This window comes from Anopheles nili, chromosome 3 (assembly GCF_943737925.1).
Source record: "Anopheles nili chromosome 3, idAnoNiliSN_F5_01, whole genome shotgun sequence".
In the NCBI taxonomy this organism is placed as follows: domain Eukaryota; kingdom Metazoa; phylum Arthropoda; class Insecta; order Diptera; family Culicidae; genus Anopheles; species Anopheles nili.
The window spans coordinates 22,870,361-22,896,764 of record NC_071292.1 but is presented as its reverse complement, the minus strand read 5'-3'; the positions used below and the strand labels follow the sequence as shown (position 1 = coordinate 22,896,764).

At 50.2% G+C, this 26,404-nt stretch overlaps 2 protein-coding genes across 2 annotated transcripts in view; one reads left to right on the top strand and one right to left on the bottom strand.

The window, feature by feature from the left end:
* Positions 1-13,877, top strand: part of LOC128726716 (mucin-5AC) — a 28,901-nt gene extending 15,024 nt beyond the window's left edge. Inside the window, exons 2-5 of the mRNA XM_053820538.1 lie at positions 7,710-8,016; positions 9,794-10,031; positions 10,301-10,463; positions 10,617-13,877. Of these exons, the coding sequence (XP_053676513.1) occupies positions 7,710-8,016; positions 9,794-10,031; positions 10,301-10,463; positions 10,617-13,877 (3,969 nt within the window). The remainder of the gene's footprint in view (positions 1-7,709; positions 8,017-9,793; positions 10,032-10,300; positions 10,464-10,616) is intronic.
* A 9,275-nt stretch (positions 13,878-23,152) lies between these two features.
* LOC128722939 (titin-like) lies at positions 23,153-25,687 on the bottom strand. The gene is made up of 2 exons (XM_053816633.1): positions 25,679-25,687; positions 23,153-24,577 (listed from the first exon to the last, which is right to left on the bottom strand). The coding sequence occupies exons 1-2, from the start codon at positions 25,685-25,687 to the stop codon at positions 23,153-23,155; spliced, it is 1,434 nt and encodes a 477-aa protein (XP_053672608.1).
* Positions 25,688-26,404: the final 717 nt, after the last annotated feature.

Sequence of the window (26,404 nt, the reverse complement as noted above, 5' to 3'; positions counted from 1 at the left end):
CCACAGAAAAAGAAAAAAAGAATAAGGGACACAAAAAAAGGGCGCGCGGGTTGAATTTACCTTTTTTTTTTTCTTCTATCCATCCACGGCCCCCGTCGGAGTCCCGCGCACCGGTTACGCTCTAATTTTTATTTCTTCCCATAAAACCCTTGTAGCCCTAGCTTTTGAGCTTTGGATGCCACGGTTGAGGCACGGCACGGCCGACCGTTTTATGATTTCTTCATGCCAGCTCCCTTGGCGGGGGTGCGCGCGATCGCCTTCTCGCGGGTTCCATCTTTATCTTCTCTCTCGTTTTGCTCCCCCTTTTTTACCGCTAAACGACGCGCCGCTCGGGCTTCAAGAGAGCAATATTAAAATGCGTTTGAAATAGGTCGGCATTTCGAGCCCGCGCACACCTGTGCAACCTTTCGCTTCCCCTCATTACCATAACGGGGGTTTGGCAAAAGGGTGGAGGGGGAGGGGGACCCAACGAAAAAAAAAAAAGGTCTCACCGAGCCCGGGCGGGCGGAAGCAACAATCGTTTTGATTCCTTTTCCGCAACTTCCCGGTTTCATTAGCGTCGATAAAAAGATGGAAAATCGTGCATCACCTCGCGGGTCATTTCGTCGAGCCCTCCCCGTCGTGGGGGTGGATGGAAAACGAGGTGTGTGTGTGTGTGTGGGAGGGGGGGATTTTTTTCTTTCTCTCGTCTTCACCGCTCTTTTTTACGATGAAATAATTATCCACAAGAACAGCGCATTAGATGGCCGCCGTACGCCTCCAGGGGCGTCCAGGAGTGCGTCAGTCAGTCAGCCAAAAGGGTTCGTCTATTTGCTGTCGGTGTACCTTGCTTTCCCAGAACGTGAGTTTGGCCACAACGCTCCTCTGTCATCTCTTGCGGGCGACCGCCGGGGGGGGCCGATTATGATCCCGTTGATGGTATTATGCAAATGATGAGCGATACGAAGGGGCGCACTTTAATGCCAGACTGGCCATCTCGCGGAACAGCACGTATTTGTTTGTCTTGCGTTGTAATTTACTCGTTTTATTGTGGGTGTTTCTTTTTTTTTTCGGTGAAGATTTTAGACGCATTTATACACCAATAAATGCTCCCTCAACTCGCTCGAAGATGCGTTTGGTGAGATTTCTCGCAAAAATGGCCTGTGAATATGTAGTTATCTAAATGCGCTTAAAGCATTCAGGGAGTGCACTAATGCTCATAAATTTCCACCGTAAGCTGATTTATGCCGGAGTTTATGCACGAAGTTCCACGAAGCGGCCACTCGCGGGATGTTAGAGCAGCTCTGGCGTGGTTCTTGTAGCGGATGGTTGCGGGAAATTAAAAGCAAATTGATACACCACTGCTCTCGTGCTGCTGGAAAACGCTCAGCGAGTGGTGGGAATTGTTTGAAATGATAATTATGAAGTCGCGCGGTTTTCCAACTCAAGCATGAAAGCTATGCTTTCCATCGAGAATGCACAAACAAGTGAAATCATTTGAGGTTTTTTTTTCGCGTCATTCCTTTACAAAAGCATTCGTTTTTCTCGTTGGGAAGGGAAGTCGATTGGAATTCTACGCTTAAGATGGTTTAGTGCAACGTATGTGGTAGAAAGCGGGAAAAATGCAGTTAGCTTCGAGTTGAATAAATATGTTTGCAGTAAAAGCCGATAAAAGCAAACGGAAAATTTCGATTAGATTGAAAAATTCTAATCAAAATCCAGTCAGATGCACACTTTATCAAATAAATGATGCGTGAATTGCATCGTTCAAGTGTGATTCAATGTACGAGTTGTTCAAAATGATACGTTAGTCGTTCGTTAACCCAAATCCATAGCTCACGCTGCTGCCTCGGGATTTGGAGCTAATTGACGATTACCTTTAAAAATTTAAAATTAATTTCGTGCTGCCGTTACCGTGTTGATAGTCAGCCAGCAAGCCGTAGGGGCTTACGGGTCAGCAAACTGTGAAAATTCTTTCCAATCAAACCGTCGCTATCACCGCCCAGCTCCATCGGTCAAGCCCCCCCCGGAGAGATGGCGTTAAGAGCGTATACATTTGTTGCTCTTCACTTCCGGCCGGGCTGGGTGTCGCTGCTCACCAACCAAGCGTCACCAACCGTGGCGTGACCAGTTAGTTAGGAGGGACGAGAAAATGAATTCTGACAGCTAGAAATTAATGCTACTTTAGGCTCCACTTTACCGCTAACTTTTAATCTATAAATAAGCTCCCGCCCATCTCGCGTACCGTCGTGGCCAGCGGGGCTGGCGCTTATGAAATCGAATAAAAACTCGCCCATCCTCGCGGAATGTCCAAGCCGGACGGTTAGCATCCACGCGGGAGGGTCGGCCACAATCGCACACACACACATTGCTGCGCGTGGGACGGCGGCAGAAAAATTCAATTAAACTTTTGCAAGAATTTATATTGTCCCGGGTAGGGGCTGAGCATGGGAGAGCTACGTATCGCTTGCCTTTATCTCGTTACCATTCGTGATAACGGTGACCAAGATTCGCAGGATTGCTGTACGCGTGGTTGTGAAGCAGTCGGGAGTTGGGAATTGGAAATTAGTACACTTTTGGTTGCTGTTCAGCACGACCAGAGTTACCGGAATGATGATGGTGAATTTAATAATAAGAGCTCTGTGGGGCTTGAGTACCTTTGTTAGGCGCCTCGCGGCAATGAGAATTTTTGCGATTGACTAACGAAAGCCTTCCGGACCCATGTGCGATCGATGCCCTGGGAGTTTGGTTATACTTTCCACATGTTTGCATTTCAACAAATAGGTCCGATACTTTGGACAAATAAATTGCATCGTATGGCATCTGTTTCGGTTCTTCACTTGATCCTTTCCCTGTGCGTGCCAAGCCTGGCATAAGGAGCAAAAAGACAAATTACTGCTTCGAGTAAATATTTATTTCTCTCGGTAAAGATTTACGCACGCCGCATCGAACCTCGCACAGCCGTAAAGCTAATAAGTTAATTTTGTTGCACCAAACGCGCATAATAAAGTGCGCGTCGTAAAAATAGCGATACAGCGAGGACATCGCGAACGTAAGGGCAGGCTCGTTTTATTCCCCAGCGCGCATAGAGTGGTACATTTTTCCATGCGTTATCAGGCGGTGCTGGAGTATGGGTGGTTGTGTTAAAAAAAAAACCCCCCACATAAAGGGCACAAAATGGCAGTGGAAAAAAAGGCACGCACACGCACACAAGAACAAAACGACCCATTATCCAATGAACCATGGTGGAGGCGCACACTTGCTGGAAACGGTCGGCGGGAAACGGTACTCCGTTAAGTTCACGCGCATTGCAAAATCGCCCGCAATCGAAATGCTCCATAATGATGTCGTACCGGTTGGCCAATTGCCAGTGAAAATCGTGTCCACGAATTTCGGGCGAGCGCGCTGCTGGTCAATATTTCACTTCCGCCCGGCGTGGGGGAAAAAACCCGGCTCGGCACCGCGGTTATCCGGTACGTGCCCACCGGGCGCATTACGGATTGTGTATGTGAGTGCGGCTTTTATTTTCTCTCTCGCTCTCTTTATCCTTTTCCACTCGCACACCGGCATTTGCCGGCGTTTTTGGGGGGGCCTGGCCTCGGCCAGGCTCATCCTCCGTGCAACACGAAGGCACGAATGTTCGGCACAACAAGCCAATACTCCTCGGGGAACCATTTTCGTACGCGAGTCATGCGCGACGAATGATTGCAGCATTATATTCAATAAAGCATTTTACTGTTGAATTTTTTAATCGTTCTCTAGGGGTGAGTTTTCTTTTTTATTTTATGTTGAAATAAAAGGCACAAAAATACGGCCGCCCGATATTGCAGCGAAAGATACGGGTTTGGGACCCTTGCAATGGGGAGGATGAATTGAACGGTGGTAAAAAAACACACACACAAACACACACGCACATCTATATCTTCCACACATGATGACAGGCAGTGCCTACTTGATGCAACTCGTGAATGCACTTCGTGTTTTGGTTTTGGGGTTGGCCATCTTGTTGCCGGACAAATGCTCGTTCCTATCAGCACTCTGTCGCTTAAATGTTAGAACCAATTACAAATGCACACCGCGTGGAACGGGAATGTGGGAAAAATGGCGGCAAGGCAATAATTAAATAAGATTTCGATCAATGCCGTGCGCGCGCGCGCGCGAGTACCCGAAATGCGCGCTATGTTTGGGATTAAGTGTAATTTATCGTACGCGTACGCTGCCCGAAACCACAGAACCACGCATTTGCCCGGAAGCCCGGTACCGTGTCGATGCTGCGAATGATGAAAAGCGACCGTTCCAGCGGTGGAAGCTGAGTGCTTGGGTGAGGAAAATGCACCCCCGCGTTGTCTCGTCCTTCAGGCAGGATGGGACGAGCCTGGCACGGTGATGGAGAAATATGCACATTCGCACGTATTTATCTTCGATCGGACAGCACGGTAGGGCTCGGGCAAACAAGTGAGCCCTCATGCGACCGAGCCGCTGGCAAAAGCTCGAAACCGAATTCAACGGGCCAGCGCGCGGGAGAATAATCGGTTCTCGTGCCAGAGCCAGGCAGTGGGTACGTGTGGGCGGATTTCGAGGGATAGGGCTCGGATGCGCCACAAGGCAGAAAGGTCATCACCTGCTGCACTACCATCACCGACAACGACGACGACTACGAAGGCGCAAAGAGGTCGGCGAACAACGCGTTATTGATTTAGGCAGATTGGCAGAGGATGCGGATGTGGCTGACGTTTGAAATGATTCTTCAATTCGTGTGTTTCGGTTTTGATTTTTTCTCCATCTGAAACGCAGCCAACCCGACCGAGATAGGGTTTGGTGGGTCACGAAGAACGAAAGAAACGAAAAGGAAAAAATCGGCGAACAAAATGCTGCGGCCACAGCCCCCAAATGGAGTGCAAACGAAGGTGCAATCGGTGCAATTGAGCAGTAGGTTATCATCGTGTTGTTGCGTGTGGCACCTGTTTATTGTTTTGGCTCTCGGTTGCGTTCGATCGGGTGCGTCCTTTCTGTGACGCTTGGCAACGGTTTTCTAGTTCCGCCTCCAGGGCGGAATCGGAAATCGGTTGGAAAGGATCCCCGGTGGTGCGGGTCGATCGATGTATCCGGAATTGCGTTATCGGCGGGCTAATGCGGTTACTGCAACATATGTCCACGGGCGAAATGTGTCCCGTCGCTGTGTCGCTGTGTGGTTCTAGTTGTCGCTGGGTGCGATTTTGATAATGCCTTTGGCAACGTTTGCCCTAAAAAAAGGGGGGCCCGTGTTTGTGTCTAGCGATGGCCATTACAATCGGAAGGAATACGGCCCCTCCTGAGGGAGGCAAAGTGTAAAATCGTGTTTGTGATTATCGGAGCTGGAGAGCCTTCGAAATTGTCCATCGAATCGATGGTGGCAAATATACCCCGCTTCGGTAATGGAGCAGATTTTGTTGAAAATCTGAATGTCACACTAATGAGAAAACGGGAAGTGTTGAATAACATTCGGTAGAATGGTTTCCACAAAAAAATCAGGTGCCATCCGACACAGCTTTAACAGTGCAAAAAGACGTTCTTATCGCAACCTACCCGTGAAAGGGTGCTACATAAATCCTACACAAAAAAAAGCGAGAGGATTCTATCACTGGAAATATGTCCGACTGATGGATTTTTTTCTTCCACTTCCTACTGGTGTCCGATAAATCCGCCGGATCGCACACACCTGGGATTCGCAGCTACCTCTTTTTTTCTGAATCCACCCGCATAAGCAACATGTTTCTGAAACGCGCCCGCAAAACCAGGGTAGTTTCGCGCCAGAATATGGATTGCATTTGCACTCTTGCACCAGACTGGATCGACGTGCGGGTCGTGTTTCCATAATTCGGGTTAGACGGTACGATTCGTCGCCCCAATGACTGTACCACAGATGCATTTTTTTTCCTGCTATCTCTCTCTCTCTCTCTCACACTCTCAACGGCAGTCGATAGTTCGATCGGCAGACCCCCTGATCGATCCTTGGCGCGTCCGGTACTTCATCAATCTAATAGAAAAGCTATTGCCTAAATTGCAGCCACGGCAGCCATGGTGGTATCACAGCCACGGAAAACCGCCTCATTCAAAAGTACATCGCCCACTTCCAGCGAACGACTTTTCGCCGGTTCGTGATGGACATTTCTCATGCGCCCAGTCACAGCGGCCACAGTGCATAGCGGCCACCGCAGTGCCCTGTCTTTCGCAGCGTGTTTCGGGATAGAATTTCAATCATGGCCCGTTTTTCCGGCACACCGTTCGAGCCCACTCGTGGGGCCATGTTATGGAAATGCATTCCACAGCCTCACACACCCACTCTTTCGCTCTCTCGCTCTCTGTCTCTCTCTCTCTCTCTCTCTTGCTCTTTGGTCGCATCTTCTGCCATTTCGCTAACCCGCCGGTTTGATTGAACGCTTTCGAAGTGTTCGCTGTCAGCCCCCTGAAGGAAAATTGCACGTCTACCTTCCAAACCCGTTGCCATCGAATCGGTTATGGTGCTGTTTTTTTTTATTTGTGTGTGCTCGAGTGCGGCATGGGAACAAATAAACCACCGATCGGTATTTATGGTGCCGGGGCAGCTGCACATCCTGCGAAATAGAAAAACATCACTTACATAAAACACACCCCCTCACGGATCGGTCTGACACACACACACACACACACACACACACACCGGAGGGCCGGCAAACACTTCGGCCAGTTCTGTTGAACATTCCACCCAATGGCATCAATTTTCGCATGTGCTCGGTGGAACGTTCAGGATCTCGGGACTGGTTCAGGATGTGAGACCGCTGAGTTTTTTTCCTCTCTATTTCACGTGTTCCGTTGGCTGGCCCGTGTGCTGCTCACTCACTGTTTTCCCGGTGAAACCAAAAGACGAGTACGAATGATGCTGCCCCTCGGTGTGTGCGAACGGTCCTAGAGGCAAACCGCAATGCTCTCGTAATTGATGGGATTTATTTGATCCCTCAACGGATTACCCTCCGGTGGTATCCTTCGAGTTTCCCGTCGGCTCGATAATCTGCGCACAGTTGGAAGAAGAAAGAGACAGAAAGAGAGAGAGAGAAAAAAAATCGTTTACTGGAACAAAACTACTCCAATCGATGGGATGTTGATTTTTGATTTCAGTTTCAACTCAATCGGTGGTTGAGCTCTGTGGTGTTAATGATACTTTGAGTGCATCATTATAAGCCGTCTACCGCACGTCGTTTGAGCGATTGGCAGGATAAACGATCGTTCAAAGCAAGCGGAACATGTATAATATTTGAAGCAAAAAAAAAAACACACCGTGTTGCTTGAGCGAAGCGTGCTGGAGAATGAGCTTTAATTGATTGTTTGATTGGGTGTTTAAGATACTTTATTTAGAGCTTCTGTCTTTACTGATGAGGGGTTTCATTGGTTGATAATTTCCATTCCATCTGGGATGTGCTGGGAGAGCAAACCGCATACAATAGCTGATACTTTACAGCTCCTCTCAAAATAAGACACCTGTAATATATTCACCCATTCGTCTTTTGTGCTGTGCTGATGAAAGTCTACAGCTCCAAACAAACAAAAAATGTGAATAAAATTTATTTTACTCCACACCGTGAAACGTGAAAACCAATTTGCATAGGCGTGTGCTTTCGATCGCATGCAATCAATTACTAACAGCCGAGACATGCGACACTAATCTTTATTTTGTTCTTTCTTTCTTCTGCTTTTCTCTCTCTCTCTCGTTGCAGGCCAATGAATATGCTTCCTACCAGAACACGCTCGGGCGGCGATTGACCCTCGTCGGGCCGTACACGCACATGAGCAAGTACTCGTACCCGACGGACGTGAGCCTCAGCAGCCACTACGGTTACACCTCCTGGGGACTTTGGCGCGACAGCCGCAACCTGTCGTCGTCACTTTACGCCAAGAAGCAGAAGAACATCAAATCGTTCTCGATTATATTGATGTCGGCCGCGTTCATCATCATCCTGGCCGTGCTTTGTGTGGTGGGCTTAGCGTTTTACCTCAGCACGTTCCGGACGGATCTCAGCGAGAGTGAGTGTTTCGAACGGGTGGCACGGTTTAATGTATTATGCGCTCTGATATACGCTTCTAACGGCAGGCTGAGGTGGCTCATCTTTACGTTGGTGCAATTAAAATTTCTGCCCACACAACGCACGTGAAAATCGCGCTAATGCGAGTCACATATATAGCGTGTCTACGCTTTGTTGCGTGTGCGGACACGTGTATCCAAGCAACCCGCGGGTTCTGCCGAGCATGGTTTGCTTTGATTCAAAGCATTTGCTTGCTTCAAAATGGCGGCCAAGGTGTCAACCGCAAACTCGCACGAATGAGGCAAAATTTCCCACAAAAGCTCTCCCGTGGACCGAAACGAACAGGCCACCGTGGTGCAAAAGCTCGTGATTCTATTTATCACTGCAGCGTCAGTTTTGCGCACATAGTCAGCGGCAGGCTTTTACGCTTCGGCAGCATAAAAATGCACTAAAATAATGGATGGCGTTCGGTCGCCCGTCGACAGGTACACCGTGGGCCACCTGGCGCCTCCATTCCATGGGAGTCGTTCCGGGAGTCATGTCGAAGTTTCCGTATTTTTTTTTTCTTCTCACCTCGTTGCTGTGTGGTTCGCGTTGCTCGGACCGTATAACGAGCGCCAAGCCAAGCGTACACGGGGTGGGCTGAAAGCTCGTCCGACCCGTCCGAGCCCGTTTCGCTGTGGGTGGTCGGAAAAACTGCAAAACTACTACTAACTGCATTCATTACGTCATCCCGGACTTGATGCATCAACTGATTTAATACCGCCGCTTCTTGCGGCGGTGAAAAGAACGCCCGCTGGCTCATCTCGGTGTCAACGCGGAAAGTATGCGGCATCGGCCGGAAAAAGGATGCGCTGTTGATGCGCGAAATGGCAGGATTAAATTTTTTTTTGCCGCTGCTGCAGCTCCCGTTCGCTGGCCGGTTTTATCTATGCATGCTATCCCGCGTGTCATCATCATGGCGATGAAGCTCATATCCACCGCCCGGGAATGGTCTCTTTGTTGTGGGTTTAATGACAGTCTCGTTTGGTGTACAAATGGACACACCCGCGGGAGGCGAGCTGTGTGTGTGTGCGTGTGTGTGCGCGTTTTTTTGGTACCGACTCTGCTCACCGGAACGGCTATCGGAATGGCCCTCTTTCGTTTCGATAATACAGGCCGCGTGTGGGTGCGCGACCATAATTCAACAGTTTTCGTGTGACCGCACCAGCTCGGGTCACCAAAAGCAAACTTTGCACTGGAGCTTAATTAAAGTCAGCCGAAGCCGCTAGATGAACCGGTCCGGTCGGTATTTTGCCCCTTTTTTTGTATCCACACGATATCCCATCCCGCTGCTGTTCATTTGCTCGATTCCACAGCACGCGTCGTGGACACACGGAACTAGAGTATTAAGCTCATCAATTTCCAATCAAAAAACCGCAAACTCGGTGACCGGTGACAAAAAGCGCAACGAGCGGTCGGGTGCTGTGATTGAACTGGTCGCACAAAACAGTGGTCGTTCTTTTTTTTTCCCCCGCGGATAGCTCGACGTCCTTGCAGTCGTGGGCAATCTATTGACGTGACTTTATTCATGTCATAATGGGTTTTGCATACCTTTGTTTTTTCAGAACGGGGAAAAAAGGTTGCATTTTTCGCTCGCCATTTGACGAGTGCCGTGGATGAGCGACAAAGTGCAATTGGGATCGCAAATTTCCTTCGTCCATCGATGGTTATTTGTTGCGTTGTTACCAGCCCAAACCGGTGCTAATTGTTTCGTTACGTTTGCGTGTTCGTTTTAGCGATTCTTGCGTTCGATTGTACATTCCGAGTGGCACGTGGCGATATCTACACAACCGGACTGCGAACCAACAGCACGCCCGTGTACCGGCAGAAGACGGCGTTCTACGAAAAGCTGATCGACACGTCGCTCGAGCGCAGCGGCCTCACCGTTTCCCGCGCGGAAATCATGAACTTTGGCGATGGCCCGACGATAGCGCTCAGCTTCCGCGTGTTTCTGGATATGCGCAAGATCAAGATGTAAGTAATGGTCCTGTTTGTCCTTCGTAAATAAAAATTTCGAATACATTTAATGGCTCAATCCGAGCTTTTGTCCTTCCAAAAAATGCACATCTTTTGAGCTCCGTGCTGCTGTCAAGTAAATCACATTCAACGAACGATGCAAACGACGATATTGACCACCTAACGAAGTACTCAGCGTTTGTTATAAATTAACGTTTGACTTTCTCTTATCCCGCGCCGGTTCCGGTTCACGGCATCGCTGGGAAATCGCTACACCGGCCACACAGCACCATCAATAACGTGGAGGAGCACATCAGAACCGCCTTCCTGAACGAGGTGCTCAACCCGAACTCAGCGTTCAAGCACATACGCATCGACCCGGACAGCATCGAGATCAAGCGGCTGCTCGACCAGGAGGTCCTGAAGAAGGCCCTGCTAACCCGGAATGAGGTAAGCACATTGGTGTAAGCCGTGCTGTTGCCCGGTTCTCTACTCTCTGCCCGCTACGCAACACACACGCATTAGATAACGCTGATGATGATTTGTTTTTTTTTTCTTTTTGCTTTTCCCTCCCACCGATGACGATGCGCTATCCCCGGGCAGCCATTTCCACCGGTGGTCAAATCGCCCGGCACCGGATCCGGATCCGGACCGGATCAGGAACAACGCCACGTCACGAAGAAGACGGGCGTGATCGAAAAAACTATCCACAAGTTTACACCGCGCGTCACACCGGACCCGACGATGGCCAGCAAACCGGGCAGCGGTTTGGTCGAGGCGGAGTCTGACATTGACATGGATAATTTACCGGTTATACAGGGATCGTTTGAGATAACGAAAACAGATGCGGACATCACGCAGAAGCGCACGGGCGGTGGCCACAGCACGGATCCAACCGGAAAAGTGCCGCCGGCACCGTCCACGCTGAAGCCGTTCGCCATCAGTCCGGCCCAGATAACGGTCCGGGGCGGTGACAAGACGCGGCCAGCCGAGAACATTAAGGCGGTGGTAGCCAGCCCAGGGGCTGGTGGGGGCGAGGATGAGAAGCCATCAACCGGTGGGTACGGTCCGGGCAGCCGATTTGACCGGCCAACGGGCACCGGCGGGATGAAGTCGAAGTATGAAACGGCCACGGCGAAGATCGAAAAAATGGATAAGCACGGTGCGACGACGAAGAAAATTAAAACAACTTCCCTGAAACCACCGACCCCCGGTGGGGGTGGAAGTCGTCGGGCTACCTCCACGGTGGGGTTGGGTGGACGTAGCACAACCACAACACGACCATCCTCGACCTCGACGGTTGCACCGACGACAACGATGACGACAACAACAACGACAACAACGACGACGGCAAGGACGACGCTGGTGGGTCGAGTTGGTGTGTCCTCGCTGGGTACAAGCCGTGCACCTACGCAAATTGCCAGCACAACGAACCGTTTGACGACACTCCGATATCAGGTATTGGCATCTCAGGGCGCATCGAATGAGCCATCGTCGGTGTCGGGTTGGGAGGATGTTGACGAGGATAACGGTGCTGATGAGGACGATGAGGACGGAGATGAAGATGGCCCGGAGTTTGAGCAGGATGAGGACGCACTGTTGGGGTCGTACGGAGCGGACCAGCACCTGCCGGTGATTGCGTCGGATGACGAGGGCAGCACGAATGGCACACTTTTGGGGACGATTTTTCAGGCCATCATTAACGACAGCATCCCGGAGGAGTACGCGAGTACCGATCGGCGTCGGATTGGTGGTCGTCCGGAGCTGGACAGTATACCGAAGCTGGACGTGAATCTGTTCACGAGCGCACCCGTGCTTGATAAGCAACCCTGGCAACCCATCAATCCTAGTTCGGGTCCAGGACAGCAGCAGCAGCAGCAGCAGCAGCCGGCTATGGTTGATCAGCGTACGGGATTGCCGGCCCGGAAGAAGGCATCACTGGCGGAGGAAATCCTCTACCGGAACCGACCATCAGACATCGAGAGTGTGCTGGCGTACACGGAGAACCCGAACGGGCAGGTCTACTATCAGAGCTACACCAATCCGAGCTTTGGGTCGTCCACGCTTGGGATCGAGCCGTTGGGCGTTGCGGATGTTCGGCCGTACCCGTTGCCGGTGGATAAGATCCATGAGGAGGCGATACCGGACTTCAAGTACCTCACGCCGACGGCTGTGGATGCGAGCGAGCAGCTGCTAAATCTCACGCTCGACGAGCAGAAGTTCGAACATCTTGGGGATGGTGTGATCGCTAAAAAACCGGACCAATCGGTTTCCGTTGGACGCGAACCGTTGGTGACGACGGAACAGACCGGAGATGGTACCACCTTCGAGGTGCCGGTTTTGGGTGAGGGTTTACCATCGGATGAGACCTCAACGGAGGTGTATTACTACGTTGGTACGACGGAACCTGTGTCGGTTGGGGAGTTTAACGGCACGCTTGATGGTGTTGAGATGCTACCGGATGTCGCTATGGATCTCGAGTCCCGGAACGATCCGGAAGAGTCCGAACAGGTCACAACGACGACCGGTGCTCCTGTCACGGTGGAGATGACTCAGGATGAGCTGGAGCAGTTGCTCGGTATCACTACGACGCTGCAGACCACTGGCACCGGGTCTGGAAGTTCGAGTGAGGAGATCCAGCGAGAAGACGCGTTGATGACAAGCACAACTGAAGAAGCGATATCGGCTAGTTCCGAGGAGGTAACGGACGAGATGATCCTTACTACCACAACCGAGCGAACATCGAGCCCTAACCTGAGACGAACGTCCACGACGTACGTTGAGGTGGAAACGCTTCAGTACACGCCTTCGTCAACAGCTCCATCGACCAGCACCATGCCGGAACTGTTCCCGATCACGAAGTGGGAGTTTGTGAATGGAACGCGACGCACCACAGCCGAAAAGCCACCCACACGGAAGGTGTTCAACGAGACGCTGCAAGCGTTGGTGGTGGAAAACGTACAGCCCGATGGGACGACGGCAATGCCACGTGTACCAGTGGTAAACCTAGAGGCGCTCAAAAGTACTCGACCCAACGCGACCAACTTGCAGAACCTGTCGGATATCTTCGATAGACTGGCGTCAAAATTGGGCATTAACCCGGAGGTGTCGAGTAAGATGCCACCTTTTTCATCGCTGCTGAAAATCAAGACCCAAAACCGGAACTCCGTCAATCGAACTGGCACGACTGGGACGCGTCCTCGCATCACCACCACGACTACGACAACCACGCGACCAAAGCGGAAGAAGACGCGCCCAACGGCGACGAGACGCACCACGACGACGACGACGACGACGACGACGACCAGCATGGCACCGGAAGTGGCTTTCCCGGAAACGACACCGATGGCGCGGGTCATCCCAACCATCATTAACGACGAAATTGACGACGTCGTGCCGGTCATGCTGGAGACGTCATCGGACATGCTGTCGGCGGAACAGGCCGTCGTCGGGCAGGCGGAAGTCGAAGTAATCGATCCGAATCGCTACGAGGAGATGCTCAGCTCGATGGCCCTGGCCGCGGGTCAGGGTGGAAAGCCCTCAGCGGTGGGGACGGCAACGATGGCCCCGCCGTCCGCTCTCGTGACGCTGCTTCCGGTAAAGTCGAACTCGGGCATTCGCAACTTCCGCCCGAAAACGAAGCGCCCGACGGCGACCGGGGCGCATAATCACGGTGATAAAAGCGAGAGCAGAAAAATGGACGCGGTGGGCTCAAAATTAATGAATGCAAATAAAGCGGACGATGGTGCCGGCCAGCATCCCGCCCGGTGGTCACAGGACGCTGGGAAAGCGCAACAGGGAAGTAATAAAAACAACACAATGGTCGAAACGGTGGTGCGGGCCAGCATGCGCTTCGAGTCGTAAAGCTAACCACCTTTACGCTGTTGGTGGGCGGAAAGGGAGAGAGAGAGGGTGGGAGAGAGGGTGGGATGAGTTTCCGGTTTTCCCGCGCGAGTTCCGGAGTATCGACCGCCGTTTGCCGCGAGGGTGACAGCCGCGAGACAAAGGTGATAATTGAGTGACGGCAAACGGTGGCCACAATGAGCGTGGTCACATCTCCACCCATCCGTCCATTTGAGGGAAGGATGTTCTCTCTCTCACTCTTTCTCTCCCAAGTGAGCTATTGACGATTGACGGGTCGCGGTGATCCTGTCCGGAATCGCTCCCTGGGGCACTGGCGCCCGGAATTGACCGTCCCAGTGGAACGAAGTGACGTTAACGGCACCAGCGGTCCCGCAGGAAAACTGGCCGTTAGTGTTCGAATGGAAGGAGATTTGATTTTAAGGCTCACCTGCCCAAAAGAGCGAATCCAATGTGGTGGCTTAGATCCGCGATTCCGCTTAAGACTGATCCCCTGCGTATGGGCACGAGAGAGAGAGAGAGAGAGTGAGTGAGAAAGTGAGCAAAAAAAAAGAAGCACGCAGTGTCCATGACAACAGAGCTGGTTTTAAAGATTCATCGATCGTACGTCATCGAACGCGTGGCCTACTTTGATGGTACCCCCGTTCGGTGACTATTGTGGGCCTAGTTTTCGTAAGTAAGAGCGTAATAATAAGTAAGTTACCGAGGGACAGCTTTTGGGGCCGGTCGACGATGGTGTCCGTTTTTTTTTTTAGAAGCTGGCTCGAGTCTGCCGACACTAATTTTGTTATTTTAAGCGCAAAAAAAAACCCGCAGGATCGAGAGATGCGCCACGGGTACGTGTGCGCATCTTTCTCCTGCCGTAAGCCGACACTACGGAGGACGAGCAAAAACACGCACACATACACTTGTACAGCAGCAGCACTACGCAAACGGGCGGCGATAGTTTGTAAGAGCCCTTAATTTATTTTCCGCATCCTACTCGCAGGAGAAACCTCGCGTGGGGCAGGACACGCGAGTGGTACCGCTAGCTGTAAGATACGGTTTGCGCTGGTGGTTTTCTATTTTAAGCTAACGTGTGTGTGACGATAAACAATGATATTTGATTTGATTTTAATTTGTACGCGTCAGGTGCTTCATTTCACGACAATAAAAGAAGACATCTATTCACGACCGGTTGGTTTTGGGTTTTAAATGCTTTGGAAGTTGAGAAAAGTATCTGCTTTTGAGAGACAGGTGAGATTGACGAAAATAATTCAATTTATCTGGCTTGTGAACGGGTCGTTCGGCTTTGTTATGATATTTAAATATAATGGTAAAATGAAACCTTCTGATTTTTGATAAATGTTGAAATTGACTTTTCTCTCACTCAATAAAAAACATTAAGCTATGAATTTAATAAAGGATGTCAAACATACGTCATTGTCATTCATTTTGGGCATTCCGTAAACGTTGAATTTGATCTCATTCAATCAAAATTCAAGCTCCAATTCCAAAGGATTCATCAAGCCTTTCATCACCAACAGCAAACGGCTTGTTTTTCAACGCAATACCTTTTTGACATCGGTTCAATAAAGCTTAGAAAAAAAAACTGACCAGCACACAGCGCTGTGGTGTCCTCGAAGCACCCGAATTAAATTATGCCAATCAACGTCTTATCTTCCAATTTACCGTTAGCCACCGCACCGAGCTTGATCCCGGGCATTAAAGCCACGTGCACGAGCGCACGACTGCCGAAAGGAAAAAGGCATTTCCATTAACTAAAGCAAGCCCTCGCTTTGCTCCAATTAACCTTCCATCAATCTGCTGAACCTTCTCATCTGCTGCACGGGTGCGAGTGCCCGATTCGCATCCTCCCAACGCCGGAGAGACCAACGGTGAATGCCCATTTGCGAAGCCCAAGTATTTACTGTCCGTCGCTGAAGGGGACGTCCGGGCACACAAATCCCGGCTTCTGGTGGGGTTTTTGAATGCATAAATATCCCCGGCACCCACTCGGCCTGGCTCGCTGTTGAATGAACTGAAACTTGAATGAAATGGCTGGATGAGCAGCGGGATATCATCCTCCGGCAGCTCCGGATGGGCTTCTACAATGAGCACGCATCGTCGCCGGTTGTCCTCCCGGGCACCGGCCAGTCATCCATCTGTCCGTCCGGCCGGCTGGCTTCGGTGGGTGGCTCGGTTTGGTGGTCCGATAAGCGGAATTGAATCGAAACGGCAGACGCATGGCAGACCGGCGTCTACGCCAGGAAGGGGTCCTTGTCGAAGGACCCACCAAGGATCCACCGAGAACCCGCCGAGAGATGCTATCAATAATTTAACACATTTCTTCGCTTTCGTCGGGTGTCAACGATAAAACTCGGGATAAAAGCTGACAAAAGTCACCACAGCAAAATAACGTCTCCATCCTCGGGGAGAAGAAAAAGCCCATGTGAGAGGTTCAGTGTGCTGGGCCATACCGTAATTACTGGCAGATAGGATAGGTGCATGGACCAGTTCACCAGACCGGCCGTCGTCCGTTCACAACCTGCCCTTTTTCCGTGCAAACACACGCCACCGGGTCAGGCCGGGCATTTTATCTAGATGAATCTCGCAATATTTTCCGAAGATTGCTTTTTGCCTTTCGTCCTTTCCGGGTGGCTTCGGGCAAGGAATCGGGTATTTGCTGCGCGAGTGCGTATGTGTCTATTAATGACGACATGCGACCGGTTGATGCCGCAGGTAGGGTGGTTCTTGGGCGTGCAATCACCGGCTGGAATGTGCCGGGTTTGATCTTTGAATCGTGCAATCGGGAACCCGAGGGAACCTTGCAGGATGTTATTTACATTGATATGCTCACTACAACCCAATGCCGGTGTACACTGGCACGAAGAGACGAGTGTTTAAGAAGACGGCTTACCGGTGCGGAGTGCGATTCTCAGAAGCACCCGCAAACTCATCTACCGGCGGTTGTAAACGCACTCCCCGGGACGTACGGATAATCTTTTATCGGAGACGTATTTACTTCCAGCGCTTGTTTTGCGCCGGAGCTTTGCTGGAGGGGTTTCATTTTAACATCCCGACGAGAGCACTTGACGTTTGTATCGGAACGAGCAATATGAATCGCTATATGATCCTCATACCCAATGGTGCCATTGCGTCATGTGTGGCCGAGTGCACGAGGACTGAAAAGGACACATAAATCTTACATGATGGATGGGCAGGTACTTGACGGACTGTTTGCGTAAAGTAGTTTTTATCTGGTCGTGATCTTTTCGATAAGACAAATGTGCGTTAAATGATTAACACGGACTTGGCTGGATGGACGCAACAATTCCCATATTACTATTGTGAATTTTTGATTTGTTGAAAGGTTGCACAAAACATTGCAAACCCTGTTGTTTGATAGTAACGCTTGAATTTGATGAATCACATTTTTGTTAATCTAAAGTTTAACATGCAACACAAACCAATGTGCAATCAGGTAATTTTTCAAAACAAAGTACGATCCTACACGTGATCCGGTTCCTAGACTACGAACGCCAAAAAATAGCACGATTCCTCATATCTGTCATTCAAAAAAAAAGAAAGAAAGTAAAAAAAAACCAACACTTCGTAGTTTATCAGCATTTTTCAATCACTTAAACACGACTGCAAAGGTCTTCAACCCACATGAGACCCGTTTGTCGCCGGAAGGACTATTTTCCGTGCTATTTGACCTATGCGGGGTTGGCAGGTTTGGCTTGAGTGCCGTTTCCACCCGGAGGCGGGATCTTTTCGGGCCCCAACGAAAATGGAAGCTGACATCGAAAAGCGTACGCTCCTTAATCTTCAAGCCCGCCACGGTTGGCCACGGTTGGCGGCAGCTCGCCTCGGATATGAATATTGTAGCGTGCATTATTTAGTGGGATTGGCTACATTAAATTTCATATTCATGACAAAGTGATATTATTAAAGTTAATTACAGCGAATGGGGTTTTTAGTGCGTACCCTGAAGGGTTCACGCAGGCACAAGCAAATGCCATCCTGGCCGCATTTAGACGGCCTTGCGCCGGTGGACACCCACCAGATCATTCGGGTTCGGGTGTTGACGCCGCGCGTATACGTGTTACGTGGTGGCACAGCTGTTGCCGGTACCGTGAGGATGAATTATTAGCCCCAAAACCACCCACCCCAGTGGGTTTAAGCGGGGTGGCTTTCTGCGTGCGCCTTTGCATACTTTCGGGGGAGCACCTTCGGACGGCTTGGGGGGGGGGGGGGGGGAGAAATTCTTATTATAACCCATTCTGCGCCGTAAGGTTTCTCGTAAATTTGTAGATCGTATCCCTTTGCAGGAAAAGGGTTCATCATCTTGGGTTTTGCAATTGAAGCTTGGGTTGTTAGCTGGAAGGTCGCTACAATCGTTGGCGTAATTTGGCTCTGTCTCTGCATCTGAGTCAACTTCGAAAATCTCCGGTTAAAGGGCCGGCTACACATCATGTTTTATGAGCAGCTTCGTTGTAACAGTAAGGTGCATGCTTTTTTTTGTAGCCCTAGTGAGGCGGATTTTCATTTTGTTGTATTTTTCCTTTAAAACTGGTAACGTTGCGGTTGTAGAGCTTTGAGTATATTTTCGTTTATTCTCTTATATACAACCAAACCAAAAAAAATCTGTACGTTTTGAAACGTTTCTGAAACTTAAACTAAAGCTCTTTGCAAAACGGTCCACTTGTGGTGATGGCTGCAAGATTCAATCATTCCATTTCCTTCGCAAACCTGGCTCTGATTGAACAAAAGAGAAAACAACGATATTTCATTTTTAAAATGCTTTTACCGCAGTATTGTTTCAATTAGTGCTTGAATGGAGCTCTTTTTTTTTGTTTCACTCAGGATCAGACACATGCCGAAATACATCCACTTTGTTTCTGACATTTAGAAGCGAGCAAAAAGACGTAACGAAAAAGGACATCCATCGTGTCGTGGTGGGGGCTGCTTTAAAAACTAGAACGTTTCATGAAGAATAATTTCCGCTACAATTGCAGAGCGTCCTTATTTTTTTTTATAGCTAGCCTCTTTAATGTGAGCTCATATCTTTTCATTTGGATCTGTCTCTGTTCTATTCTTGCGCGCAGTTTTTATGTGTATACTGTATTTTTTCCTCTTATCAGCGGTATGAATTCTCTCTCAAAACCACTCGTACTCATACAAACTAGTGCTCTTCGCTTTCACGAAACGGAATGAGCGAAGAACGCATATAATGATAGCCGGACCTTTTTTAACTGGGTTCGCAAAGGACTAAAAAAAAAACGAGCCCATGTTTCTACACATGGACAAGGCACGGCCAAACGTGACCTTAATGACGGTGCTGGAAGCATTTCAAAAGGATGCTTTTAAAGTATCTATTAGTATCATTTGATGGTTTAATGGGATGTGACTGCAACGTGCGTGGTAGCATCGGAAGAAAGCGAATGCTTTTGAAAGCATTTCATGCTAGGTTTTTTTTTGCCATTAAATTTGCGCGTAGCACTAATGTGAAGGTGATTAGTGAGTAGGTGACTAACCTGCTGAGAAACGACGTTAATTTAGTTCGTTGTTTCTAATTTAATCGTCCCTAGTACGTACAAGCTTTGAGAAGGAATGGGAAACATACATCCTGAGATCCGTTTATGAGGTCATTCCTGAAAATAACGTGTCTACTAAAACCGCACGTAGCGCTGAGTGTGAGTGTCCGATTGAAAAGGAACTATTTGCGGTGAAATTTTGCGATTGAAATCATTATCACCTGGCAATGTAGGTAATTTTTCTGATGTTACGCAGCTGCATAACAGGCAGTGCAACAGGACGAACATAGCTTATTATCTGCTGCACGCCAGCAATGCCCATCAATGGCAACATAGTAACTCCAAAACGGTGTACAAACATTCACGAAATTGACACTAAACGTGTTTAAAAAAGATGTTTCCCTTTCCAATTTCCCAACGCCTACCTCGATCGTGTCGCAATTTACCAAACGAACCATTAGTCGTCGGAAACGTACGTCATAATTTTATGAAATGGTCGTTGTTTTTTTTTTTCTGTCTGGTCTATTTTCCCGCTCTCAACTCACGCTCGAGTGATCAAACAAACACACAACCGACGCGGAAACACAAACCCAAAGCATGTGAAGGCACCCGCTTTTCCACGCGATGGGTGGTATTACGATGGTGAAGTAGCATTAAAATTCAATTGAAATTTGCATATCAAATTATTATGAAATTGGAAAACATATTTCCAATTTTTATGCCATTAATAATGAAAAATACTAAAATGTTCCATTCCCGCGCACTCGCGCGCTCCTAGTGCCGCGGTGAAGGGCCGGACATTCGGACGATATGACGGAGCGGGGAATATATTTCGTTTGGCTGATTATTCGCTCGTCGTCCCCGCGTGACTGGCGTTGACGTGTCGATGCGAGGACTCCCACCCGACGGGAGGTGATATGTGCAATGAAAAGGAGGTGATTCGAGAGAGAGAGAGAGAGAGAGAGAGAGAGAGAGAGATAGTGGATGGAAATGGGTGCAGTAGGGTCGGTTACACCGACCGTGTGGCCATTTCCATTGAGGTTGAAAACTAAAACCCACAGCCTGCTGCCGGACCGGATGGGGGCGTGTGTATGCGTGGGTGGTGTCGCGGCAGTCGAGAGCGGCTCAATTTCGACATGCTTGTTCCATCGGCACCAAACCGACCAACGGACCGATTGGGAAAGGGCATTTTAGATGCTTGTTTCGTTTGTATTTTTTTTCCCTCCCTCTACTTGTGCTTTTTGGTTTGACCTCCACGCAAAACCTCCCGCACACTACCATGGACGGTTGATTACAGCCATTTTTCAGCCGGATTCGTTAGGGTCAATAAAATGGCGCGGGTTCGCTGGTTGCGGTGCGAGTACACAGCGGCGCAGTAGTTGCTCTAGCGCTTAGCACTAAAGCACAATAGAGCGCAATTGACTTAATAGCAAAAAATAACACCTCCGCAGGTGGGCGGGCTTGGCGATGGCTTGGTGGGGGGGTTGTTGCAATGGTCATAATTATTATTGCAGCTGTTGACTTTCGGTGGGATTGCGGCCCATCGGGAGGATGGCGTGCGTACGTGAGCTTGCCGCCTGTTTTGGCTGTTTAATTCGACGCATTTTCACGGCATGCAGCATTCGAAACCCGGCCAGCGATCCAACCTGGCCGTACAGGTGCATCGCGTGGGTGAGGTTTGCATTAGCCGACCCGGAGTCCGAAAACCATTCCCGTAATCAATGATGCGTTGCAAATAATCAAATTTATGCATGAAAAATTTGTTATTTAGATTGAGCTCGGGCCGGTCGGAATTAGCTCCGGTTCGAACGCGGTCTCCAGCGACGTGTCCCCGCGGTGGCTTTCCGGCCCACTTCCCAGGGGGATTTTCCGACCGGCAGGGTGAAAATATCGGGCCAACCTCTCGAGCTAATAATCGGCCTGGCCGATGCCTTTGGGATTCACGGCACGCCTGACTGGTACGGGTCGCGCCCGGTGCCTTCTGCCAATTGTGGTGCATTTAATTTTCGGGCGTTTTTCTTTTTTTTTGTTCGTTCTCCACCAGCTTTCTTCCCATCATTCTTCCGCTTCTTGCTCTGGGTGGGACCCGCCACGTACCCGGAGGTGGGGATTGAACCGCTTTTTCCTCCACGCTATGCGCGTATGATGAATTCCGAAATCAGCAGAACGGCAATTTCAACCCATCCCCTCAATTGTGCCTATGATCGCCATCTCACTCGCGGGAATTGGCGTGACCGGCGGGTTCGGTTGCTGTTGGGGTTTTATAAATTTTCCACCTAATTAGATTACGCTTCATTTAAATTTGCAATCCGCCCACCATTGATGCCGGTGATGCGGCGTACGTGAAACCGTGTGGTTGGAAAAATGTTGCCCGAAATTAAGCCGGATTTTGACGGCGTTGCATACAAATTATCACCGCCAGCGTTTGGCTTGGATTCCAGACATAGTTGTGGAATGAGTTTTTTTTTTTTTCTCTACTACGTGCATACCTCCCAGGAACGGTCACGCAGCAATTTGCACTGTTACACGAAGAACACGGATTGCTAATTAGCTACAAAGGATCTCCGATTGTACGACAACGAAAAGCCAAACTCGCTGCGTCATTCTGTCGTCTTAAATAGTTGCCCGTAATTGAATTGATTGGATTGATTTGATTGATTTGATTAAACGCGCAAAAATGTTGCCTCCTAAGGGGAGCTTACCGGGGACCCAATCTCTAAGGACCGAGTCGTTACCGGGAAAAGCACGGTTCGGCCTTTAACGTGACTTCCATTCTTGATCAGTGCGTTCGTTTTTTTTTCGAGCGGATGTAACGAAACACCTTACGGCATCGCTGATTGTGCGCAAAGTGGAAACAGTTTTTAAAGCAAAGTAGGCCAGGTGTAGGTGCAGTTTGTTGAAATACCCGCTGTTGGCATGGTGTACTGTGATTGGGACGGAGATCGTTAGCATGTAGTCATAACAAAGCGACCCTGGTAATTGAAGCCGCTAAAGAGATTGTTCTACAATTCCTTGAAAAGAAACTTTACTTCTTAAATTTGTTTCTACTTTTTTAAGGCTTTTCAAATGAATACACGTAGAGTGAAAACATCGCAAAACTTTCCTTCACTTTGCAAACAAAAACGCAATAACCCAAGCGATCGAACGTTCTATGTGATCATACTTTTTTGAGTTTATTTTTTATCTTTTCAATGAGCTTCTATTCAGTCATAAAGTACAACAACTAACAACAACTTGATGCAAAAAATCGCGCCATCCGCCAACCCGCTCTCTCACCCGGAACGTCTCCCAAGACGGCCCCAATGCCGTACGGGGCGTGCATTCCCGGTCCTTTCCATGCACCGGATCCGGCCGGAACCAGCCAGGCTGAGACCGTTGTTGGTCCCACGGGTTGAGAGGGTTTTCGCTAGCGTGCATCCGAACATTTCAAGATTTATCCTCCTCCTCCTTCTCCTTCTGGCATCGGCCCAGCTCATTACACCTCAGCTGCAGCCGATCTCTTCAAATACTAGGAACAAAAGCGCGCGAGTGGACGAGAAACGAAGGACTCTTTCGGCGTCCACGGGCGTTTGGGGACGGCTGGGGACGAAAAAAGCGGCCAAAATATCCTGCGATTCAGCATCGAACCGATGGTGCCGATGGTGTGAAAGCGTCTCAAAGGCGGTGTACACTTAAACCGGGGGGAGTAACATAACATTATCACATCTTCCGTCAGTCTAGCTCAGGTTTCTCAGCACGTGTTTGGCAACGCCTCGAAGCCTAGTGCGACTCGTAGTGCTGCTGGTGGTGGTTTTGCTCCTGCTGCTGGTACTGTTGCTGCTGGTGCGCGTTGTAGATCTGCTGCTGGTGCTGCTGGTACTGATGGTACTGCTGCTCCTGGGCAGGCTGAGTCTCCTGATGATAGACAGGCTGTGGTTCCTGATGGTACGCCTGCTGTTCCTGATGGTAAGCCAGTGCCTGAGGCTGTTCGTGGTAGAAGTGTTCCTGTTGCTGCTGCTGATGCTGCGGCTGCTCCTGGTGCAATTCCTGAGGCTGCTCGTGATGATGAGTGTGTTCGACCGATTCCGGTTTCTTCTCACTCACCGCCACCGGCACAAGGACCTTCTCCTTCACCGGCACCGGGACCTCTTTGTGGACGGCGAATTTCACCTCCTTGTACACGGGTACGGGCCGATCAATGTGCACCTTCACCTCATATGGCACGGGCTTCTCCACCGTGTAGGGGAATTTCTTCTCGACGGTGTACGGCACCGGAACGGGCACCTTGACGGCAACCTTTACCGGACGCGGTACTTCCACTTCGTACGGCTTGTCAACCGGAACCTTCACCTCATACGGGACCTTCTTCTCGACGACGACCGGGTATGGCTTGAGAACCTCCACCTTGACTGGGCGTGGGACTTCCACCTTGTACGGCTTGTCAACGGGGACCTTCACCTCAAACGGCACCTTCTTGTACACGGTGTACGGCTTCGGGACGGCAACTTCGTACTTCACCTCATACGGGACCTTCTTCTCGACGGTGACCGGCACTGGGACTGGAACCTTCACCTCATACGGTACCTTCTTCTCGACGATGTACGGCTTGGGAACGTGCACCTTCACCTCGTACGGCTTGTCAACGGGGACCTTAACCTCATACGGCACCTTCTTGTAGACGGTGTACGGTTCCGGGACGTGGACGGCGTACTTGACGTACTCCTTGATATGAACCGGCACCTTCTTCTCGACCAGGTATGGCTTCGGGATCGGTACCTTCACCTCGTACGGCACCTTCTTCTCGACCGTGTACGGATAGTGCTTGTGCACGGTGTACGGCACCGGGATCTTCTTCTCGATCGTGATCGTCTTGATCGGTTCCTCGTACTTCACGTGATAGTGCTGCGGATGGTGAGCATGCTGCTGTGGCTGCTGGTGCTGATGCAACTGCTGCGGTTGCTGGTGGTGTTGGTGGTGATAGTACTGCACCTGCGGCTGGTACTGCTGGTAGCCGTGCTGGTCAGCGTAACCGTGGGATAGATGGCCCCATTCGTCCAGCGATGCTCCTCGTTTCTCGAGACGTTGAGAATCCTTTGGCTCAGCTTCTGCGCTTCTCTTTTCGGCGGCCGTCTGCAGTTCCGATGCAGCGTTTCCCTCAGCAGTGGCCAGTGCCACCAGCAGGGCTAGGCAGCAAGGGACTATAAACTGTACCCCAAAAGAGAGAGGGAGAGAGAAAAAATTGTGATCAATTATTCGCTTATTTGAGTGGTTGGTAGGATTCAAACGCGTGCGCCATCGAAATGATGCTTTGGTTGCTATGGTGACGGCAAAAAAAGAAGATAAGCCTACTGAGGGATGGTTTTTTTTTTGTTGCTCGCTGCGCTTTTGTCCATCGTTATATGATCATTCGATCACGTTCCGATCGGGAAAGTAATGCTGTAACGCATCCAAATGGATCATAATCGAACCGAAAGCCATCACGGCTTCAACCATCAATTTCGCATTACGAAATGCAACACATTTCATAATGCATAATTGCACGCGCAAATTGGTGCACCACCGGAAGCGACGCGTTTCCGTACAGTTTCCGAGCGACTCCCACGTGACGTGGTGCGCGATTTGAATTGTTTTCACTTAGCCAAACTAATGTAGGGCACTTTCCATCGAATTTTCGGGACCGAATCGAAATGCGCCCCGTGTGCGGAGATCGCGATCGACGCATGGCGTGATCAATCATTCGACCCGGGCGAGAGTGTTTGGCGTCGATCGACGACCCGCGGCGTGCACCGATCAATGGGTTCATTTGGGGAATTACACGGTTATGAAGAGGCATGAGAAAAAAAAGAAAGAGAGAGAGAGAGAGAGAGAGAGAAAACGCCTGCCAGCCAGCCTCCGGGGCAAATGGCCAAAACCGCGGTGGTTCGAAATTCGATGAGTTTTCTTTTTGCCGGTTTTTCCTCACACGCTTCGGTGGCGTGAGTTTCACTTTTCGGGAGCTTCTGCCCCAAAACCGTCCGCGTCCATTCTTGCGTCGATGAAAGCGCCCCGAGTTTCCCGTTAGCTTTTCACTGGTTCTTTAATTATCTTATCAGCTGCCCGGCAGCCATTGTCCGCGTTGGGCCGCATTCGATCGATTGGTTGGGGTTAGCCCAACCCCTTTTGGGCGCTTCTCTGTAGGAGCTTTCACGCACAGACAATGACGCACAGCAGCCTGCACGGGGTGTTCCCAAATGTTCCCCCTTTTCGAGCACGGTCGGAAATCGGGAACGATGAACAGCATCCCCATCCATAGTCCGAACAACGTACCATACGCATTGTGCACTGTCGATGGACCAAACGCGCTGTTGTTTGCGTACACTTTTCTTCGCACCTACACACTAGTACCGGAGATAGCGAGACCAGAGAAAGAACTGATTTTTGAAGCCCGCGACAACGCGCTTATATACGCGCCGTGCCCGCGGACTCGAACCACGTTCAGGCCACCGACCTACCGGTCGCGGTTCGGCTCGCTCTGGCCGCTGGCCGGTGCCGTTGTTGCTGGCACTTTTGCACGGAAGTGAAGCGTGAATCTTCCGAGATGGCCACCTTAGCTGGCCCGGGGTGGGTCGCATCACGTCGATGCTTCGGCAGCTTGGGGGGGGGGCGCCACCGTTACGAGAAGGGGTTCACTTTGAATTGGAACCAGGCGTTTCCTCGTGTTTTGTTGTGGGCCATTTAATGGCGCAAAATCACTGGCGGATATCACTGGTGCTTGCGGTCGAGCGTCGTACGCAAGAAGACGAAGGAAAAGCTCCTTTTCCAAGGCAGGGGTGATCGTGTAACGGCCTTTATCTCGCGCGCAAATAAAACCCCACACGTTTTGGGGTGGGTTTTTTGGAATTTGTAATGTATTTCTCGTTCGCGCGCCCCTAGCGAATATGTTTTCGGGTGCGATCCATTTCGAAAGGTTTGCTGCGGGTGTTTTTTTTTCGGTGTCAGTTCGATCGGTCTGCGAGGAGGCAGGAAAAAAAAAACACGGATGGAAAAGGTTTA